Source organism: Gossypium hirsutum, chromosome A04, assembly GCF_007990345.1.
Source record: "Gossypium hirsutum isolate 1008001.06 chromosome A04, Gossypium_hirsutum_v2.1, whole genome shotgun sequence".
NCBI lineage: Eukaryota > Viridiplantae > Streptophyta > Magnoliopsida > Malvales > Malvaceae > Gossypium > Gossypium hirsutum.
Window position 1 is genome coordinate 8,541,352 of NC_053427.1, and position 15,098 is coordinate 8,556,449.

At 34.7% G+C, this 15,098-nt stretch overlaps 1 protein-coding gene across 4 annotated transcripts; it reads left to right on the forward strand.

Moving 5' to 3' along the window:
* Positions 1 to 10,198: 10,198 nt before the first annotated feature.
* LOC107948732 (probable disease resistance protein At4g27220) lies at positions 10,199 to 14,271 on the forward strand. Of its 4 annotated transcripts, none has more exons than XM_016883365.2 (5): positions 10,199 to 10,623; positions 10,732 to 10,768; positions 10,937 to 11,000; positions 11,086 to 13,909; positions 14,002 to 14,271. In XM_016883365.2, exons 4-5 carry the CDS (start codon positions 11,132 to 11,134, stop codon positions 14,251 to 14,253), a joined length of 3,030 nt encoding a protein of 1,009 aa, XP_016738854.2. In that variant the 5' UTR covers positions 10,199 to 10,623; positions 10,732 to 10,768; positions 10,937 to 11,000; positions 11,086 to 11,131; the 3' UTR covers positions 14,254 to 14,271. The 4 variants fall into 4 exon arrangements, with proteins under 4 accessions (XP_016738854.2, XP_016738856.2, XP_040966801.1 ...); XM_016883366.2 differs by having other exon boundaries at positions 10,207 to 10,623; positions 10,740 to 10,768; XM_016883367.2 differs by having other exon boundaries at positions 11,086 to 14,167.
* The last annotated feature ends 827 nt before the right edge of the window (positions 14,272 to 15,098 follow it).

Here is a 15,098-nt window from a genome sequence, read left to right on the forward strand (position 1 = left end):
TTAAGCAACTCAATCTATTGCCACTGCCTAAGATTCAACTCCTTTTGAGTAAAGAGATATTTTGAGGCTCTTGTGATCGATGTAGATGATACACCTCTCACCATATAGATAATGCCTCTAGATTTTCAACACAAAGACCACGACAACCAAATTGAGATCATGCATCGAATAGGTCCCTTCATGTGTCTTAAGCTGATGGATACATAAGCCACAACTTTACCATCCTGCACCAGAACGTAACCCAACCCAACGTGCAAAGCATCACTGTAGACCACAAACTCCTTACCAGATTCAGGTTGTACCAAAATAGGAACCTAAGTCAGAATAGACTAGAGCTTCTCAAAATTCTCTTACCGTGATCAATCTAGACAAAAGGGACACTTTTAAGCAAAAGCTTAATAAGAGGAGCTGTAATCAAAGAGAACCCTTCGACAAACCGCTGATTATATTTCGCCAAACCCAGAAAGCTACGGATCTCAGATACATTATTAAGTTGTTTCCAATCTAACACAACCTCAATCTTTCGAGTATCAACACGAATCCCCTCAGCAGAAACCACGTGCCCTAGAAAAGTTACTTCACGTAACCAGAACTCACACTTGCTTAACTTAGCGTAAAGCTGCTTCTCATGCAAAATCTGAGGCACTACTCTAAGATGCTCATCATGCTCATCTTCAGTCTTAGAGTAAACAAGAATATCATCGATGAAGACTACAACAAATTGATCCAAATAAGGCTGAAACACTTGGTTTATCAGATCTATAAATACAGTCGGAGCATTCGTCAGACCAAAAGGCATAACTAGGAACTCGTAATGTCCATAACGTGTCTTAAATGCAATCTTATGAACATCAGCCTCCTTAACCCTCAACTGATGATACCTAGATCGAAGATAAATCTTAGAGAACACAGAAGCCCCTTGGAACTGATAAAACAGGTCGTCGATCTTCAGAAGCGGATACTTATTCTCAACAGTCAGCTTATTCAGCTGTTAATAATCAATGCACATTCTCATGGTCTCATCTTTCTTCTTAACAAACAAAACTGGTGCTCCCTACGGAGACACACTACGACGGATGAAACCATGATCCAAAAGCTCTTGCAATTGAACCTTAAGCTCAGTAAGCTCTTTTGGTGCCATACTGTAGGGAGCGGTGGATACTGGAGCTGTACCCGAAAGAAGCTCAATCCTAAACTCAACCTCCTGATTAAGAGGTAAACCTGATAACTCCTCGGGAAAACATCTAAAAAATCTTTTACAGTTCTGATATTCCTAACAGAAGAGTTTTCAGAATAAAAAAACACTAACGTAAGCCAAGTACGCCTCACACCCTTTCCGAACTAGTTTCTTAGCCACAAGATTGGAAATCATATTAGACAGGTAATCTTGACGCTCGCCAATTACAACCACTTCTCTATCATCCTCAGCCCTTAGAACGGTCTTCTTAGTTGCATAGTCCAAACTAACTCAGTACTTAACCAACCAATCCATGTCCAGGATTAAATCGAACTCCCTAAACAAAAGCTCCATCAAATTTGCCAGAAATATCTCCCCTTGCACCTCTAACGGGACATCCTTATACAGTTTACTAACCAGAACAGACTGGCCTAACGGACTTATCACAGCAACCTCACTAGAAGTACTCTCAACGAAAATCCTCAAGTTTTCAAAAAATAAACTGGCTATATAGGAATGAGTAAATCCTATGTTTATCAGAGCAATATAAGGTACATCTAATATAAAGAACGTACTAGTGATGACGTCAAGAGCATCTCTGTCCTCTTGGCGACGTACAACATAAACTAAAGCAAGCTGCCTTGCCTCTGTCTAACTAGCACCTCTGCCAAGTGCTTTCTGTCCTCGGCCCATACTATTACCACCCCTAGCCAGACCACGACTCCTAGGTGGTTCCTGAACTACTTTCTGCGACTGCACGAGACCTGATTCTAGAGCTTGCACCTGATTATCCCTTAATGGAAACTCCCTAATGCAGTACTCTAATGACCTACACCTCAAACAAGCCCAATCCTCCTCCAGCACTCACCCAAATGGCATCTCCCATAACCTCCACAAGGCAGTATCCTAGTAGAAGCAACAAGGGCTCCCACTCTAACTAGCCTATCAGATCTGGCATTTTTCTTTGGCTTCTACATAGAACTCGAGGGTTCCAGATCTCTCTTGTTCTTACCTCTCTCCCTATGTCTATTCTGGCACTCCATCTTTAGCGATCTTTTCCTTTTCGACCAAAACAAAAAACTCGCGCTCCCTCTGTGGAGCTATCAAAACTCTCAGATTATCCCCTAGCCCATCCTCAAAATGAACACACCTCTCATATTCCGATGCCACCATACCTTGAGCATAGCGGCTCAGCTTCAGAAATTCAGCCTCATACTTGGCCACAGATCGGTCACCTTGCATGAGGTTCAAGAACTCACACCTGCGAGCATCAACGTATCTAGCTCCCACATACTTGCTCTAAAATGTAGTCTTAAAGAATTCCTAAGTCAGATGATCAGGCTGGGTGCCCTAGCTAACCGTCAACCACTATTGGTAAGCCTCATCGCGAAGCAAGGAGATTGTACCCTTCAATTTCTGCTCGAATGTACAATCCAGATCATCCATAATTCTCTCAGTGGCCTCTAACCAGTACTCGGCCACTTTAGGGGCGACTCCTATGGCACCCCTAAATAACTCAACTCTATTAGATCAGAGTCATTCAATTACTGACCCTTGGCCCTTAGATCCAGTATTGGGCCCAACGACCCTCTCTAATATCCTCAGCATGGCTTGAGATAGTGTGTCATCCTCAGCCGAACGACTCTGAGACCTAGTCTCAATAGTAGGTGACACAAGTGTCTCACTAGTGTCCAAATTTGGTATGCTGCCCAGAGATAAAGACTCAGCTCGAGCCCCCTATGGCCTCTACCTCGGCCTCGAGTACCATGTCCACAAATACCTCATACGCTCATTTGTAATTTTGAATTTTTATCTATATTAAGAATTTTATGCATCAATTTCAATTTTTATTAACAAATGTTTTATGCAGAAAGTTTTGGAAGTTCAGAGTTATTCGGATGTTTCAGTCTCTAAATGTTTCACTACAGTTTCAGAGAGTACTAACTAATAGTGTTTTCAAAGTAACTATTTATAGTATTTCAGAGTAATCTATCTAAGTTTCAGAAAACTTACAGAATCGGCACCGGAGACTCGATGTACCACATACTTAATCAGAGTGTTTAAAATCATTTGAAAACCAATTCTTTCAAACCAAATTTTGGAACCCAAAATTCACAACTGTGTTTTGCAACCTAGTTCTGATAGCACTAAATGTAATACCCTAAACTCAACCTAGACGTTATGGCCGAATCTAGCGATGTCACATGGAAAGAATTTTGAAAACGGAGCTAACTTGATAAAAACCTTAAGCTTATAAAGCCTTAATTGCTTTCATTTATTTCAAAATATATATTCAATAGTCATCTTGCCTTAAAATGTATAATTTTAGCGGAAGCTTAGGAAAATCGTCGTGTTTAAGGAAGACAGTTCGCATTTTTAGAAAATCTGTTTTTAGGTAAAACCATCATAGTAATAAACAAGTTAAATTTAAAAACCCAAAACCAAAGCCAAACAGTTTGAAAGAGTCCAGAGAGTCCCAGAAAATACAACCTCTCGAATCTCAATGCCAAAACTTAAATAAAACCATAAAACAAAATAAAATAGTAATAGCGAGTGGTCACTGTCAAGTCCTCCGCTGCACTGATCCGCCTAACTCTGTGGATAACCTGTTCAAAACAAATAGAAAATGGGTGAGTTTACGTAACTCGGTGTGTAACTCAGCAGAATTAAACATGCAATCATACAAATTATCAAACATCAGTCATATACAAATTAGGGCCCATGCCCATCTCAGATACAAATACAGATGTGCAAATTAGAATCAGAAATAAAAAATCCTACCCCCATCCTCTACACACCATCTCTGATCATCTCTACACACCATGTGGGGTTAAAAACACCCACCCAGCCCTGCACACCATATAGCACTGATGCGGCACAAAACATATATAATACAGCCATGCTGCCAGATATTAGGCACAAATTGCCTTTTAGAACACTTTTTCCAATATACATCATCCCATCCCCAATATCAGGTACAGAAAGATACAATTACAGATAAACAGACTAACATGTTCAAATACTTTCATATAAGCGTATATAGATAACAAATATGTAGATAATAGTGCAAGTAAACATGCATCAATCTCCTAATGAGATCAAAATATCAACCGATTAGATCATATAGTTTAGGGTTTATTTAGCCCTTACCGACCCTATAGTAGGCCCATTTTCGTTTGGGACGACCCGTGCAACCCTAGGAAAAAACTCAGATAAATGGGCCCACACACCCGTGTGGACTGCCCATGTAGGCTCACACGCCCAATATGGCCCATACGCCCGATTTGGTCAAGCTCGTGTGGCTCACACGACTACATCCTAGCCACTACATGGCCGTGTCTAGCGCACGACCTCACCTTCGTCGACCACACGGCCGTGTCTCACACACGGCCGTGTCTCACACACGGCCTGCTACACACCTATGTGACATCGATAGTGGCCTTTTTCGTCTTTTACTGGAACTTATTTTTCTACATTTCGGGTACATACTTGGTATTGTTTTGTAACGAAAACACTCCCGAGCTTCCCAAAACCTAAAACCAGAATATCCAACGTCGATTTAGCAATTGATTAACAGATTTCGACAATAATGAGCTAACAGAAACCCGACTTACCACCGAAGAAGAACCTTCATTAACACTTGTTAACCAAAGAAACGAATTTCACTACTCGAAACATTCGCCTACACTATCAATTGCAATAGAAATCAGATTCTTAATCGCTTATTACACAACTATGACGAACCGAAATAGAAAACTTACCGAACATGCACAAGTGTAATTTCTGTTGCTAAAAGAAAAGATGAATTAGGGAAACAAAAGGAAAAGGAAGAGGGAAAGTTCCAAGGGAATTTCGGCAGAGTGATGGAGGATACCGAGCGTCAAAAGGAGATGGATTTTCAAAAAAGAAAATAAAATAGAAAATACCCTAGACATTTTGACAACCCCCAAATCCCTTAGATTTCTCCCCACTAACCCACTAACACTTAACTTCTCAGAATTTACATTCCATTGAAACACTGGCACAAAACCGAGCAAAAAATATCACCCATGCTCGCGCAATGATTCGAACATAAAACCTCCAACACACAAACTCCCTTACCACTCGAACCAACAGGCTCATTCTGACATGGTTTTGCAAAATTAAGTATAAGCCCACTAAGCAAGGGTAGGACTTAAGTCAGAAAAATACCAAATTTTACCAAAGATAAGGCTTGAACTTGATACCTCACACACACACCCAAAACACTGAATCACTACAGCAGATACATATTTGTATTAAGTATTCACAGGTACAAAAACATAAAACTTGAGGCGTTACAAAAGCATGGGGTGATTGGCAAATCAATCAGCACCAACTTGTTGCAAAGGAAGATTCCCTTTTTCTTTCCAATCCACTAAAACAAAGACTTATATAATAATTTAGATCCAATATTGCAATAATCTCATAATTGAAGCACCAATTCCACTCACGCAATTATTGCAATAATAGATTTATTATTTTTTAATGGGTTAATTGTAACACCCCCTAACCCTTATCCGTCCCTGGAATAGGATTATAGGGCATTACCAGTCAATACAATTTAATTACGGACATTTATTAAAATAATTATTTACACTTATCCTATATTTAACATATTGTCCCTTTAATGGGCCCTCGAAGTCCAATATGAACAGTAAAATAAATTCGAGACTAATTTAAAATCACAATGAATTTTTCTCAATATTTCAAAATTTTCCTATCGAAAGTATCCATACGCCAGTGTGTCTCCATAACACGCCCGTGTGGGATCACTATGTGGCTCACATGGCCTGAACACACCCGTGTCCTCTACCCGTAGAGCTCTTTGAATTGTTACTCATGAACTAATTGATTTCACAAGGCCAAGTCACACGTCCGTGTGCTTAGCCCGTGTGGTTTTATTTTCAATTCGAATCTAGTGCAGTTTTCAGACGGCCCTATCGCACGCCCGTGTCCAAGACCTTGTCTTCCAGACGACTGAGACATACGGTCATGTCTCTGCCCATGTAGTAGTACCTGAGCATTCTGTTTGCAATACTTCAGATGCAGGGGACATAAAGCCTAACAACACGTCCGTGTGCAAGTCGTGTGTCTCACACGGTCTGGTTACACGTCCGTGTGTCAGGCCATGTGGACTCAAAATGAGCCTTACAAATCTAGTTTACCAACCCTGCAAATCTGGAACCCTAATCAACACAATTTCTAATCTTTTAACTTATTCAAATTACGATTTAATACATCTAAAGCATATTAATTTGACCAAAATAAACATCCAACCAATGACCCTCATTGGTACCAGAATTTATTTCAACCATCATTGCAATAAAATACTAATTGAACTTATTTATGCTTATACCCGAATTTACATCTTTCATACCAAACTTAATTAAGTTATAGACTCAATCATTATCATTTATAACATTATTTACAATAACTTTCCAAAATGACCACTTTTGACATCCTAGGTACATGCCATTACCAATAATAAACATACTTCTCCACTTACAGTTTGGGATCGGCCTGGGATGCTGATTCAACGATCTGATTTTAACTTATCCTGCGCACGGAAACAAACCGTATGCTGAGTATGAGCTCAGTGGTATTTCTATAATCTGAACACTTAATAACATAACATACACTTAAAATCATATATTGATCTTGAATATTCAATTATTCATTTCATGGATAAATTCTTTATAACTCATTCAATCTTCATCATCTATTAACCCGATTAGCTTTTCAAAATAAATTCACAAATAATTTAAAACAATAATATTTTCCATTCATATGTCTCACTTATACTTCTATTCATTATTCAATTTCAGTAAATAATATTTAACTATTACATTTCATTCAGTAACCCGTATAATCCAAACTCAATATCAGTTAATATTTTTCAGTGTCACTCAATTTATCAATTTCATTTAGTAACATTCAATCATTCAGTAGCAATTAGTTATTCAGTAACAATCATTTGCTCAGTAGCAATCAGTTATTCAGTAACGATCAATTATTCAGTAACAGTCAGTCGTTCAGTATTTTTATTTACCCCTATTAACATGACTCGGACACTGACGGATACACGGATCCAACCATCACACCAGTACAATACAGCACATAGTGTCTCATCGGCCAAGCCGAAGTAAATAGTAACAGTAACAGTACGATACAGAGTACCTCATCGGAATTAATCCGGAACAGTAACAGTACAACATTTATAATACCTCATCAACTCAAGGTCGAAGTATCCCTGAACGCTTCCAATCCTATGGCATGCCAACTATATCCAACTTAGCCCGAATACTGTTAATAGGGTTTTCAATTCACTTGCAATTTTTCAACCAATACACATTTCAATTAATCACATATATTTTCAATTCAATACAATTCACTTTACTTTTCAATAAAAAATATTCAAATTTCACAATAATCGCATATTCATATCAATTCAATTCAATAACAATTACTAATACTTACCATAACATTTAATCAAAATAAAACAATTAATAATTAAATTCACCTTTCAATTCCAACCAATGTTCCCTCCAATTCAAATAATCATCTCAATGCACTTAGCATACATCTTAAATAATAATTTCAACAATTATATATTAAGTTCAGATTTTAGAAATACAAACCGTAATTTTCGAGCTAACCCTCGTTGTCTTTGCCTTGTCCTTTCTTGGCTGAGGTTTCTGGCACAATATTAGCTACGGAAATTAAAATAATTATACCATTAATTACAACACTCATTATAACAAATAATTGAATTTCTATTCAATTTATACCTTATTTTCAATTAAATCCTAACTAACTCATTCACTTTACTAACTTAATTCATACTTCATTCTTATTCAAATTCCTATCAAATTCAAACTTAACTATCAAGTGTTTGTAATAAAACCCTAATTTAAAACTTCTTTCAATTTAATCCCTACTATGTAAAACTTATAACTTACTTTACAATTCAATCCCCTTTTTCAATTCTATCTTGAAATTCATTCAATTAAACCCCTAATTTATTATTTTGTTCAACATGAACTATGTTCAAAAACTTAAGAACTTTCAAAATCTCAACTTAATTTCTACAAAACTTTGTTCTAAAACTTCTAAAACATCAAAATTAAAATAAAAGAACTTAATTAATTTACCTATTAAAGCTTAAAGCTTCCAAACCCTGGTTTTTCCTTTTTCTTTGTTTTCTTATTTTTCCCCTGGTACTTTCGAATAGCCTATTCTATTTTTATTTCCTTCTTTGTTTTATTTTCTTTTATTTTATGCTTTATTTGTTTAATAATAATATTATATCTTAATAAATATCTATTTAATAATCAATATATTTATTACAAGTTTAATATTACTTATATTTACACATGTACTATATAATCATCATTATACATTTGTCATGTTTTAATTTATTTATCACATAAAAATCTTATAATATAATTATTTAATTAATAAATATCTTTTACTTAATAATAAATAATAAATATCTATTTACTTAAATTAAATGTAATTAAATAAATATATCACAATTGTACAAATATAATTATTACACATGTATATTTTTATTACCATACATTTGTCTTTACTTTAATTTATTTTATAATTTAATATCAATTTAATAAAAATAATATTAATAAATATCAAATATAAAACCATAATAAATAATAATAATTTAATATACATATTTATGCATAAAAATCAAAGATTTTTTTGCATTTGCCGCCTCACTTAGGACAAATGGTATAGTTACCATTTTGATCCTTTTTATTTCCTTTTAATCTACAATTAAATTTTCACACTTTATTCAATTTAGTCTTTCTTCCTAATTACTCTTAATTAAGCTAAATTCACTTAATTAAAGCCTAATTAACCACTCGATTAACTTCATAAATATTTTTAATAAATATTTACGAATCTATTTTTCAAAAACAGAGACTTGAAAATACATTTTTCGATAACTATAAAATTCAGGTCGTTATATTAATTGCATCAAATGATCCTCATTCTAAATTAATTCATAAATTTTAAATCATTTTAATACATCTCTAAACTAAATAGGTTATATCAATTAAGTTTTTCTTTTACTAAAACCATTAATTTAATGATAAAAATATCTCTATAATCTTTCTCAATTTTGGAATTAAACAAATTAGTCCCTATAAAAAAATTGGAGCAATTTAATCACTATCAATTCTGAAAATAAGTAACGAAGGACAATTAGTCACGATGTTAATGTCTTTCGTCAATTGTGCATAATTTTTATTGGCATAATAACAAATTTAGCCTCGATGTTTACGTATTTTGTTATTTTGGTCTTGATTATAAAAAAACAACAAATTTAGTCTCAACATTTACAAAAATATTGCGAGCTAAATTTGTTAAATCATCATCAAATCAATAGTATGTGTAAATTAGACGAGCTAAATTTATTATTATACCGGTCAAATTTATGTAAAATTAATGAAAAACATTAACGTTGTGATTAATTATCTTTAATTGCTCACTTTCAAAATTGATAAAATTAAATTGCTTTGACTTTTTTAGAGGGATCAATTGCTCAACATCAAAATTGAGAGGGACTAGAGAGGTCATTTTACCCAGTTTAATCATTAAATAGCATGTTACATCTAATGTAAAGTAATTTAAAATGAAAATTTTAAAATGAATATTATAATTGACGTTCTTTTTTTTATAATTTCAGTTTTACTTAATTTTTGTTTTTAATTTCAGTTTTACTTAATTTTAAACATGATTCTATTTCTTTAAAATTTTCATTTTAAATTTAGCAATAAAAGATTTGATGTGCCATTTAACGATTGTAATAACAAAAGGACCCGATTGATATAGTATCAATAAACTGAGGGTGTATTTAGAATAATTTGAAGTTTAGGGACCAATTTAAAATGATGGTAATAGTTGAGGGATGCTTGATGGAATTAACTCTTTTCAGATGGTGCTAATTATTAAGTCTGCTTTAGGACAAAGTGAAAAAGTGGAAAGCCGAGTAAAAAGATGAACCAAAGACTCACCTTTTTCTAAGTCCTCTGACATGCCTTGTTGGTCTTTTTTGCAAACCAATCAGCACCAACTTCATTAATTTAGATCCCAATATTGCTGTAATCTCATAACACAAATCCTCTGGCTACAAGAAAACTCAGTTTTTAGTGGCGAAGCGTCGTAGAAATTCATGGGTCATACTAAAATAGTAAAATTTTCCGAGCGGTTGAATTTTCCAGGCGGATGAACTTCAATTTCTACTTTATTTTTTTCCCCCTTCCTTCAAGTTCCTTTCTTTTTGTGTTCAGTTTACTTACTTTTGCTAAAAAAAAAAAAACCAACCTTGAAATCCCTTTTGATTGTTTTGTAGTAAGAATCTTCTGAGCACTACGAGTAGTTTGATTTTAAAGTTCCCAAGTGAGGTAAATCTATTTATATTTGCTTCATTTCTTTTATTTCTGTTTTTTTTTATATTGAAGTTGTTCTATCTTTTTTTGATCTCATCTCATCTTTTTATGTTTTTATTGAAGCAAACCAGAGCTATAAGACTGTTTGGATTTTGAAGTGGTAAGTGGATATATTTATTATATTTCCCAGCATTATATGTATAATATTATTAGTGTGAGGGTACAAATATTTTGAATTATTATTTTTATAAGTAATTAACTGTCTTTTTTATTTATAATTATATGGCATTACACTCGTATATGATTTTATTTTGTGTTGTGTCTTCAGCTGGACTGAGTTGAAAGAACAGCCCATTGATTCTCATAGTTTGAGTTGTCTTTCACCTTCCTTGGTATGTATAAGTAGTGTCCTAATCTTCAAAACACTTTTTGATTCTTTAATATTTTTTAATGGTAATTACTTATAATTCACTGCAGTGTTTGAGCTTGGAACATCATATTCTTCAATTTGAGCTTGTCAAGCATGGGTTGTGGGTTTTGTGGGGCTGCTCTTCCTAACATCTTTGCAACACTGGTTGTGGACTGTGTGTTGAAGCCGGTAGTACGTCAATTTGATTATGTCCGTCGCTTTCATGACAATGTTGAAAAGCTCCGAGAGAAAAAGCGTGAACTTGCAGATGCACGAGATCGTCTACTACATAAGATTGAGGATGCTAAAAACCGGCTTCTACTAATTGAAAATGATGTACAGAACTTGCAATCAAGGGCAGACGAAACACTGTCGGATATGGGAACTCTGGAGGAGGAAATCCAACTGAATAAGAGGTGTCTCAACTGGTGTCCTAATTGGAGTTGGAGATATCAATTAAGCAAGAAAGCAATGAAGAAAATCCAGGGTATCTCTGAACTTTTGGACAAATTTCGTCAACTTGGACACGTTGGTTACTGTGCTCCTACTGCCCTTCCCACTATAGACTTCCTATGTTCTAAGGAATTTGTGTTTTCGAAATCTTCAGAGACTACTTTCTATCAAATCATTGAAGCCTTAAAAGATGAGAATATCAACATGATTGGGTTGTGGGGGATGGGAGGGGTGGGCAAGACCACCCTGGCTCGTGAAGTTGGAAGTCAAGCTCAAAAACTGAATTTGTTTGAGAAAGTTGTGATTACGGTTGTGTCTCAAAAGCCAAATTTTGAGAGAATTCAAGATCAAATTGCACAATACATAGGCTTTGATATGAAGAATAAACAAGGAAGAAGATCCGAGCAAGAATTATGGTTAAGGCTGAAGAATGAACCGAGGATTCTTATCATCGTTGATGATATTTTGGAATCTATCAACTTAAAGGAGAAGATAGGAATTCCAATTGGGGATGATCATAAAGGCTGCAAAGTTCTTTTAACAACACGCCGTAAACGAGTATGTCAAATTATGGAGTGTCGACCGGTGGTAGAACTTGACTGTTTGGATGATGATGAAGCTTGGACTCTGTTTGAAAAGAAAGCAGGTCTAGATGACTTTTCTGATGATTCTATTAAAACCCCAGCAAAGAAAATTGTCAAAAAATGTGGGGGTTTGCCTATAGCTATAGTTCCGCTGGCAAGTGCCTTGAAAGGCAAAACAAATTGTCATGAGTGGCAAGCTGCATACCGGAGACTCGAAGGTCGTAGATTGACTGAAATAGAGGATGTTGATGAAAGAAATGCCTATGTAATTCTTGAGACGAGCTTCGATTACTTGAAGGATATGATGACCAAGACATGTTTCTTGTTGTGCTCTTTATTTCCCGAAGATCATGAGATTTATGTGGACGACTTGGTAGGATATGCATGGGGACTGGAGTTGTATAAAGGCATGGACTCAATTAAAGATGTTAGAAGCGAAGTGCTTGCATCGATTGAGATCCTCAAGAACTCTGGTTTGTTGCTAGATTCCGGAGAAATGCATGTCAAAATGCATGATGTGGTTCGCCAATTTGCTTTGTGGATAGGATCTTCAAGAAAGGAGATTTCTTTTGGGACTGTTGAAACACTCCCGATGGATGAAAGTTTCAAGCATTACACAGCAATCTCCTTCGAAACTGATCAAACAGATGAACTTCCTAAAGGAGTCGGTTTTCCATACCTCAAACTTCTTTTACATGGTGGCAATCGTTTCTTGGAAACTTCAAGCGAATTCTTTGAGGGTATGAAGGCATTACAAGTTTGTGCTTTGAAATATCAATTGATATCTCTAGCTGCATTTAAGTTTAATATGAACCTTCGAACTTTGTGTTTGATTAATTGTGAACTCTCTGACATCTCGATGCTTGGGAAGCTGAAGACACTTCATATTCTCTCTTTAAGTCAATCTGATATCACTGAATTGCCGACTGAAGCTGGTGATTTGGAAAATCTAAGACTGTTGGATTTATCGTATTGCGATGATCTACGAAGAATTGCTCCTAATTTAATACAAAGATTGTCCAATTTAGAAGAACTATACTTGCATGGTTGTAGTTCATTAAAATGGGCGACTGAGAATTCAACTAAAAAGGAAAGCTATTCTAGCCTATCGGAGTTGAATTCATTGCCAAAGTTGGTTGTAATATCATTGGATATTTCTTCTAAACATCTTCCAGATGGCTTTGTGTTTCGTAGATTATGGAGCTTTGATTTTTGCATTGGCATAAAAAGACCCAAGTGGTACCAAAAGAGCGAAACTTGTCCAATCTCAAGATCTTTGAGAATCAAGAAATCTGTAGATGCATGCAAGCAACTACTTGAAAATGTAGAATCTCTTCAATTGAATGATGTGGAGGGTCACCCAAACCTTATTCCGAGCTTGGACTTGGGATTTAGTAAGTTGACTTCTCTAGGTCTTCGTCTGTGCCACTTTATGCAATGCCTAATTGATTCACCAAAGCAGCAAGTGCCAATCACGACACTCTCTAATTTGAGGAAGTTATCATTAAGTTGTATGTTTGATTTGGAAGAGATGTGCAATGCTCCCCAGCCGCAAGGTTTTTTACAAAAGCTTGAAGAGGTTATAGTTTCAGATTGTGATAAGATGCAAGTCTTATTCCCTAATGTTGAATTGAAGAGCATAGAACTAGAAGGGCCCAGTAGTCATTTATGCCTCCAAAGTCTGAAGATTGTTAAAATAAAGAGATGCAATAATTTGAAATATATCTTCCCAATGTCAGTTGCTAATAGCCTTGAACAATTGCATACTTTGAAGATAAAGAGTTACTCGCAATTGGAAGATATAATCCAAGACCGACAAGCTGCATACAAATGTCTACTCCAAAGTCTAAGGGAAGTATGTGTATCTCATTGCAATAACTTGACATCTCTTTTCCTTATTGCCTTATGGTCAAAGATTCGGAAATTTGATTATGCTTTTCATTTCAGGTTTCGTTGATTGATTTACCTCAATTGAAAGGAAGGGATGTGAATGACATTATGCTCACACAATTGTCTTTGCAGAAGTTAAAAGTGCACAATTGTCCTCAATTGACACATTTTATTATTTCGACTACTATACGAGTTTATATTATATTATATATTTATTTATTAATTCGTTTCTTTTTTTCTTTAATAATTTGTTGTTTGAATAGTTGTTTAAAAGATAGAATTTATTTTATAATTTTGGTCGAAAACTAATCTAAGTAACCTTTTAAAACAAATTAGTTGATTATAATACTAAATTATACAAACTATATGTTTTAGATATGTTGCAAACTATTTATCTAATACTAAATTATATTATACCTATTAAGTGGGTAAACAAAAATAAGTTACATAAAATTATATATAAGTTTTAGTTCGGTTGGTATCGATATTGTTGTATGAATAGAGGATGTGGGTTTGAGCGCACTTAAGAACGTTTGTCTTTCTATTTAAACGTGGGAAGGAATTATGGATGATTTTAGAATTTGTATAAAAAAATAAACTAAAAAAAATATATATTTAAATTTTTTTTAAAATGTAGTCTTTAACACAGGTGATTTTTTTGTTTTTGTATTAATATATGAAAACGAGTTTAAGTAATTTCCAATTGCGTTGTTACACCTATCTAATAATTTATATATGTAAAGATTATGTGATATTATTTATGACTGTTTTTGCACCACATTTTTGGAGTATAATATTGATTTAAGTTAAAATAAATTTTTTGTAAGGAAATTAATTGATGAAAGGATAAGTTAGTTGTTGACATCTTTGAATATTTTGAAATTGAAAATTGATGATATGTTTATAGGAATTGGTGTTTGGGAAGATGACAAATCAACAATTGAGCAATTTGCATTCATGTAAATATGAGGAGCTAGAGCAAGATCAAACGTCATCACCACATCATCCCCTACCTATTTGCTTTCCAAATCTGATTCGAATTGATATCTTAGAATGTGAAAGCTTGAAATCTCTCTTTCCAATTATTGTTGCTCAAGGTAGGTCTAAAAAACTAAATGCTCCCAATTTGCAAACCCTGAAGATAAAGAGGTGCT

Excerpts from the sequence above, each read along its gene's own strand:
- LOC107948732 (XM_016883365.2), top strand. The coding sequence starts at position 11,132 with ATGGGTTGTGGGTTTTGTGGGGCTGCTCTTCCTAACATCTTTGCAACA. Across the intron at positions 13,910-14,001 it reads TACTCCAAAGTCTAAGGGAA|GTTTCGTTGATTGATTTACC; the intron begins GTATGTGTATCT and ends TTTTCATTTCAG.